The following is an 8,193-nucleotide window of genomic DNA, read 5'->3' as shown; positions in this document are numbered from 1 at the left end:
TTCCCAAAATATGGTCAATCCTTGAGAATGTTCCATGTGCACTTGAGAAGAATGTGTAACCTGTTTTTGGATGAAGTGTTCTATATATATCTATTAAGTCCATCTGGTCTAATTTTTCATTTAATTCTATTATTTCCTTGTTGATTTTCTGTCTGGATGTTCTGTCCATTGGTGTTAATGGTGTGTTGAGGTCCCCTACTATTATTGTATTGTCGTTGATGTCTTCTTTTAGTTCTATTAAGAGTTGCTTTACAAATTTTGGTGCTCCTGTGTTGGGTGCGTATATATTTATAAGTGTTATGTCTTCTTGGTGGAGAGTCCCTTTTATCATTATATACTGTCCCTCTTTATCTTTCTTTATCTGTTTTGCTTTGAAATCTACCTTGTCTGATATTAGTATAGCGACACCTGCTTTCTTTTGTTCATTATTAGCTTGGAGTATTGTTCTCCATCCCTTCACTCTGAGTCTGTGTTTGTCTTTGGGGCTGAGGTGTGTTTCCTGGAGGCAGCATATTGTTGGATCTTGTTCTTTGATCCATCCTGCCACTCTGTGTCTTTTGATTGGGGAGTTCAATCCATTTACATTTAGAGTGATTATTGAGACGTGGGGGCCTACCACTCCCATTTTGTGTCTTGTTTTCCGGTTTTCTTCAGTTTCCTTTGTTTCTCGTCCCATGGTTTAATCTGTTCTGATGTAGAGCTGCTACTCTCTGTTGTTGTCCTTCTACTTATCTCCTCTGCTCTTGGTTTTGTAGCCCCTTTCCTTTTTTGGATTTTTCAGGAATGAGGGTTTTCCTGAGGATTTCCTGAAGAGGAGGTTTTGTGGCAATGAACTCCCTTAATTTTTGTTTATCTGGGAAAGTTTTTATTTCTCCATCGTATTTGAAGGATATTTTCGCTGGGTAGAGAATTCTCGGCTGTAGATTTTTGTCCTTCAGATTTTTGAATATATCATTCCACTCTCTTCTAGCCTGTAAAGTTTCTGCTGAGAAATCTGCTGATAGCCTGATGGGGGTTCCTTTGTAGGTTAGTTTCTTTTGCCTGGCTGTCCTTAATATTTTCTCCTTGTCGTTGACTTTTGCTAGCTTCACTACTATATGCCGTGGAGTTGGTCTTCTTGCATTGATAAAGTTTGGAGATCTATTGGCTTCTGTCACCTGAAGATCCATCTCCCTCACCAGATTTGGGAAGTTCTCAGCCATTATTTCTTTGAATAGGTTTTCTGCCCCTTTCTCCTTCTCTTCTCCCTCTGGTATACCTATAATCCTTACGTTGCATCTCCTAATTGTGTCTGATAATTCTCGGAGAGTTTCTTCATTTCTTTTAAGTCTTGCTTCTCTCTCCTCCTCTGCCTGCAACAATTCTATATTGCCATCTTCCAAATTGCTAATTCTTTCCTCCATATTATCGGCCCTACTGTTCAGAGCATCTAGATTTTTCTTAATCTCCTCTATTGTGTTCTTCATTTCCAATATTTCTGTTTGGTTCTTCTTTATCGTATCAAACTCTTTTGTGACATAGCTCCTGAACTCGTTGAGTTGTCAGTCAGAATTCTCTCTTAACTCATTGAGAATCTTAATGATGGCTGTTTTGAAGTCATCGTCATTTAGGTTATATATCTCATTTTCTTTGGGATTGTTTTCTGTGTATTTGTTGCTTTCTTTCTGTTCTGGAGATTTAATGTATTTTTTCATATTGCTTGATGTTGTTGATTTGTGCCTCCGCATGGAGATAGAGTTTAGTTGCTCCTTTCACTTGTTTCAGCTGCTGCGGTGGGAGGAGCAGCTGTTTATATTTCACCAACCAGGAACCCTGTCCGTAGTTGCTAACTGGGCCTGGGCCCCTCTTCGTAGCCACAGTGGCCCTTTGGATTCCCTCCTCTGCCGTGGGGGCCGTCACAGGGGGGCTTCAGGCTGCAGGTGCCTACTGTTGCAGCCCACCTAGATGTGCTCTCTCCTTGGGGTCTGCAACGGTGTTATGGGCTTTTCCAGTGGCCAGGGGTGGGATCACTTATATTTGTCACTCCGTTGCTGTCGGCACCCACCAAATCTCACTTGTCCTCTATGGGTCGCAGGAGAGCTATTGGCATCTTCTGCAGTCTGTGGTTAGTACACCTAGCTATGCTGCTTTTGCCCTGGGGTCTTCCAGCCTTGTGGCTGGCGGCTGGGTGCCTTCTACTGGTGCTGTGCAGAGGCTTTCCCTAAGGCTGCTGTGAGCCTGTAGGGTTTCCCCCTAGGCTAGTAAGCTGGGTCTCTGGGACTCTCTCCAGCCCCAGTCCTCTCTGAGATCTCCGGCAATCCCTAGCCCCATGGGGTGGGCAACGGCAGCTGGGGGTCGCCCCGCCCTCTGGGATTCTCTCCGGGCCTCTCCCGGAGCCGTGAATGCTCAGCGTGGCCCCTCTGCTAACGGCAGGCAGAGAGTTTTGTCTGCTGCCCGGGCGGAGCTCCGGCGCTTCCCCTCCGGGTCGCAGAACCGGCCTTTGAAAATTCCCCCGGCCCCGGTCCTCTCCGAGATCTCCGGCAATCCCTAGTCCCACGGGGCGGGCAACGGCAGCTAGGGGTCGCCCCGCCCTCAGGGCTTCTCTCCGGGCCTCTGCCGGAGCCGTGAATGCTGGGCGTGGCCCCTCTGCTAATGGCAGACAGAGAGTTTTGTCTGCTGCCTGGCGGAGCTCCGGCGCTTCCCCTCCGGGTCGCAGGACCGGCCTTTGAAAGTTCCCCCCCGCCCCGGTCTTCTCCGAGATCTCTGGCAATCCCCAGACCCACAGGGCGGGCAACGGCAGCTGGGAGATCTCCGTGCCCTCCGTGTCTCTCTCTGGGACCCTCCGGGCGCCCCAAGCACCAGGCTGGGTCTCCCCGCCAATGGCGGGGAGAGACTCTCCCCGCGGGCTCAGGTGTGCAACTCCAAAGTTTCCCTCTGCGTTTAGGAGTAATTGCAGGGGGTTTAGGTAGGGTTCTGGTCACCTGTTTCCACCGTCGCTCCTCTGTTGTGTTCTCGCTCCTGCCCTAGATGTGTGTGGATCCTCTGGGGGCGTCCGTTGGAAGAAAGCCGCTTGCGGGTACTAGGCTGCCCGTCGGGGTCGGAGAGTTTTCACCTATTTCCACATCCTCCCGGAGGAAAGTCCATCCGCCTTCTGATGTATAGTCGCGTGGGTGTCTCAGACGCCCTGAGATGCTGTCTGGATATCCTTTGTCAAGCGATAAGTGTCCAAATAATTGTAGACTCGAAGGGCGAGAGACAAAGAGGACTACTCATGGCGCCATCTTGGCTCTTCTCCTACCTCGTTTGTTTCTTACTAAGCCTGGGATGTACAGCGTGCACTTAACACTTAAGAGTACATGACATTTCAGAGTAGCCCCACTTCTAGTGCTCAGTAGCCACATATGGCTAGTGTGTCCCGCACGGAACAGTGCAACTCTAGTGGAAGAGCAGAGGGAGCAAATCCATAAGGAATGGTGTAGACCATGAAGGAAACGTACATGGTACATTAAGAGAGAGCAACAGCAGAGTAAAGCTACTTAAGTAAGGAAGTAAGAGAAAATCTATCTGAGGAGGTAAACCTTTAAGCCATGACCTGAGGGTTGAGCAGCTATCCAACAGCATCAAGAGGCCAGCATGGATTGAGCACAGTATGTAACGGAAAAAGCGAAAAAAACCTGGAGTTTGGGGGGAGAAATAATTTTCCTAAATGCCCTAAGAAAGAGTGGTGAAACTGAAAAATCACAGGAACATGTGTACTGTGAGTGGTTTGAGATCAGGGACTTTATTTTTCTTAGCACGTGAAACAGTATCTACATCGGAACAGATACTCAGCGAATGTATGTGAGATAAGGAATAACTGAGCCAGGGGTCTGAGACCTGAGAAAGCGGGCAGCCACAGGTTGATGAAGACACCAGTAGGTAGTGGGCAAAGTTTGTTTCCTTTTACTTGCATTTGGCTTCTCATAAGCAACCTAAGGCGATCATAACTACAAGATGTTTGCAGAACCCTAGAGGGCAAAGTTATCGGCTTCAACCGCTACCACATCCGGGAAGAATTCCAATTGATCTGACTTGTGTCAAGTGCCCCTAAGTGGATAAATGGGCCAATCAGTGTGGACAGGGAGGTGATGTACCATGACCAGGTTACCTTACATCACATACCCAATGCTGGGGTTAGTCACCAGAAGAGGATGTCGAGGGCCAGGGGCAAGAGATCCACAGGGCCTTTCAAATTCCTCTATTTTTTTTCAGAGTTCCTCTTTTATAGAGGTCCACTACTCAGTCAACCTTCCTAACCCCGGTTTCCTGGAAGAGTAGAATTTTATATATGTGTCTCCACAAACTTGGGCTTCAGGAAAAACAGTGAGTGCTTGAATGGCCACACTTGAGTGTTGAAACAGCTCCTTGTACTGTGGAAATCACTCAGCACAAGTGGTCCAGGTCATGTCGTCCCGCTGTACCGCCTGCAGCATTGCCTTCACCTGGGCCTGCACTTCGGCAAGTTTCCGTGGGTCCAAACTGCCACGAAAATTCCACTGTTCATAGCAATGGACAGGCACAGGATAAACTACATGCTTCAGCTCCATCGAGGATGCCAAGTGCTGCAGAAGGCTCGTGAGCACAGGCATCGTAATGGGGTTGAAGGCAAAGCTAAGGACACGGAGATGGGAACATTGGCTCAGGGCTGGGAGGACAGCAGAGAGAGCAGAGTCAGTTATCAGGCAATTACTCATCTCCAGATGCTGCAGGGTGCCTGAGACCTTCTCCAGCAGAGTCTGGAAGGGCTCATAATCTTCCGAGAATATCTGGTTGTCACTGAGATTCAACAGCCTTAGGTGGGTGGCCTGAGAGCTCTGGGACAGGACAGTGACATCTCTGTCAGACAGGCCACAGAGAGGTAGACACAATGTATCCAACTGAGGCGGCAGAACTCTATACAGAGAAAAAAGAAAGGTTATTTCAGAAGAATGAGGATTGGAGCAGGGCAGCCAGCCCTGAATGAAACGTACCTAAGGCTCTAGAATAAACTAATTTGCACATATTTTGCAACAGTGGTTAATCATGTGGGCTTGGAAATCAGACTTAAGAGACTTGTGATGCTGAGGAAGTTACTTTTCCACTCTGAGATAAGACAGGTTTTTAAGCTTTAAAATGTGTATAAAGGTAATTATTATACAGGGTTGTGGAAAAGATTAAGTGAAAAAAATTGGATGCACTTAGGATTTATGACCTAATCCATGGTGAATCCTGTTCACTTATTTAGTGGGGATGGGTCTGGGAAAGCAGCCAACTGTGGGTTCCCTTTGACTAGTTTCCAGATGACAAGTTCTCCGTTCAGGGTCTAAGCCTTGGGGAAAATACAGGAGCAAAGCGAGTGGGCAGTGTTAGCTACTGTGGCCAGTCCATGGGGATGTACATCGGCGCTACAGCATAGAGCGTTTCTCCATCTGAATGCCTCCCCTTCCTCTCTAGAGAGCTGTAAACTCCAACAGCAGAAGGACTGAGTCTTCTTCACCAGTACATTCACAGACTTATCACAGTGTCCGCACATGGTCGACTGAGTGACTGACTGAAAGGATGAGCACGACTTCCTTTTCTAATCTTGTCTTTCCCCTCACCATGAGGTACCCCTCTCTAGCCTGGCCAGTTTCAAACTCCCAGCAGTGCCCCTGCTGAGGTGGAAGGAGAAATATGTGACAAGGAGCTCAGGAATATCCAAGCATGGTCACTTCTCCTCTTTTAACCATGGGGTGGTTCAGGGAACCCAGGTTCCTTCCCACTCCCTCACCTGAGCAGTTTGTGCAGTTGATCTGTGAGGTGGAAGAAAGACAAGATGAGCTTCTGGAGGTTGTCCAGCTGCCCAAGCCGGTTGAGAAAAGTTCTGAAGTTTTTCCTCTGACAAGATTTAAAGGCGATGTTATACAGACTAAGGCTGTCCAGGTGGATCGTCCGAGCCAAAAGGGTGGTGACTTCACTCAGATCTGCCTCACCCACACCCAGGTGATCAACGCATCCCAGATCCAGAAACTGCAGGATACTTCTGTGGGCAGACATTTTATCAATCTGCAAATCTCTGCAGCAGAGGTGCAAGGAGCCAAAGCTCTGCTCAACCTTACTCCGAAGGAAAGAAAGAAATTGCTTTGCTCTCAAGGTATCACTGAGGGAAAGGTCCACTAACAATTCCATGGGTTCCTGGGCTGACTGAAGCTCAGACTCTGAATTAACAATTCCAAGGCACCTGACACTATGCCGGGCTTCTTCTAGTTTACGGATAGAGTGACGAGAATAAATACAACACTGAAAACAGAAAGGGAATGTGATCCCGGTCTCCAAGCATGTTGTCTCACAGTCCAGGTCCTGCCTTAAATCTAGGATCCTCAGTTTTGGCCCCCTGTAAGGAGAGGAGGAGACAGAACACATGAGAGGTAGACAACTTGAATATCATCCAGCAAGTTCAATGATGGGAAGCAGGAAGGAACTCTTTATCCCCAGTTGTCATTCCACATACCATTCACCAAGAAGTTCTTTCCACACAAATTTAGCATCTTTTATTCTTTTTCCCACACTTTCTTCACCTCTGGTCCTCCACAGTCTCAATACCCATGTCCTTCTTCTTACTCAGGAGGTAAATCCAACCACAGTATCCTCAATCACCTCTATTCTATAATCAACTCTGTAAGACACTGGAGTCCCTAAGGTGACCCCAAGTGTTGGAACAATAGGCCCACAGAGATCCTCAGCATTCACCATTGGCTACTTTCGGGAGACTGTTAGGTATTCCCCTGCCCCAGGCTCCAGCATACCCTCCTGCTGACTCACAATGTCCCTATCAGCTATAGTCTTACCAAGAGGAAGGGCTCCGGACAGCGGGGATCTGCAGACCATCAATCACGGCTTCCACGATTTCGTAGTATGACTCTCGTACACTCAAGGTCCCAACATGGAGACAGCGAAAGGGCCAAACTCTCACCATTGCCGTTAGTATCTTCTTATGCCCACCCAAGAAGGCAGCAATGAACAATGGAACAAAGAGGTCTCTTGGGAGTTCTTCCAGGGCACAGATAGCTGCAGGCTCATTACTCAGCAGACTCCTTGCAGCAAGATCGAGCAGTGTGGCTGTGGCCTTTTGGTGCATCTTTGTAAACCTGCTTCAGGGTGAGGAATATTTAGAAATCCTGAGAAGACATCTACAATCTCTTGTTTGCCTCCAAGGTTAGCTATGGACAAAATATTTATTGAATAAATGTATAGTGAGTCAGATGGCCATCTCAGATGACCTCTGCTGTAGGAATAGAATAAAAATAGACTTGTGTGTGTGCCTAAGGATATATGTGCATGCACACATACACATACATAAATTTACATAAGATAAAATGCCATGAGAGGAGATCTCGTCAAGATGGCAGTGTAGGCAGACTCTGAACTCATTTCCTCCCATGAACACAACCAGGTTACAACTACTTTTGGAAAAATTACCCTGGATAGAAAACTGAAAACTGGGTGAAAAGAACCTCCACAACAAGGGACAGCCCTGACTAAGGTGGAAGAGGCAGAAATTCCTTCTGGAGAGAAAAAAAAGCCACCTTCAGGAGCAGTGGAGCTTCTCAGCCAGTCAGGTGGGAGGCACCCTAAGGGACACAGCCCTCCCTAGAGAAGTGAGGTCCTGAGTGGGGGCCGATACTGCTATAAGCATCCTTCAGACTCAGCACAACTGAGACGAGGGTCTTACTATGTAGCTTCACTGGCTATTAACTGCAGTAGAGAATACCCCCAGCAAAGTTATCAGACAAAAGCCGAAAAGACCCAGGTCTTGCAGGGCCCACGCACAAACTCACCCGTCTCAGCAACCTAAAATCATGAGAGAGAAGGCTGATAGTCCTTTTGTGAAAAGAGACTCACCTTGTGGGCTCTGGGTGCATCTCAGTGAGAGGAGAGACTTCTCTGGAGACTGAGACATTGTTGGTGACAGCCATTGCTGTGACCTAGTCCAGGCGTTCAGACACAGACCCTGGCAGAAGCCATTGAAGTTCTTTCCCTGGCCTGTTAGTTCAGGGGTCCGCCACACCAACTAGAGTGTAGATTTAATCTAATTCAGCCAGGGTAGGCAGCCCGCCCTATGGACCAGTCCCACCTAACAGCAAGCCCTCAGGCTACTTGTCGGCCTGAATTGACTGGGTGCCTTGATCCTCTATAGGAAGGTGAGTGTGTCTACCT

The 8,193-nt window shown here is 47.8% G+C and overlaps 1 protein-coding gene across 1 annotated transcript; it reads right to left on the bottom strand.

Annotated features, from left to right (window-relative positions):
- Positions 1-4,397: 4,397 nt before the first annotated feature.
- On the bottom strand, positions 4,398-7,114 carry LOC124245435 (melanoma antigen preferentially expressed in tumors-like). The gene is made up of 3 exons (XM_046672849.1): positions 6,825-7,114; positions 5,768-6,370; positions 4,398-4,911 (listed from the first exon to the last, which is right to left on the bottom strand). Exons 1-3 carry the CDS (start codon positions 7,112-7,114, stop codon positions 4,398-4,400), a joined length of 1,407 nt encoding a protein of 468 aa, XP_046528805.1.
- Between the last annotated feature and the right edge of the window lie 1,079 nt (positions 7,115-8,193).

The sequence above is a fragment of the Equus quagga genome, chromosome 10, assembly GCF_021613505.1.
Source record: "Equus quagga isolate Etosha38 chromosome 10, UCLA_HA_Equagga_1.0, whole genome shotgun sequence".
NCBI lineage: Eukaryota > Metazoa > Chordata > Mammalia > Perissodactyla > Equidae > Equus > Equus quagga.
Note: the sequence above shows the minus strand (reverse complement) of the source record. Positions and strands in the feature narration are given on the sequence as shown.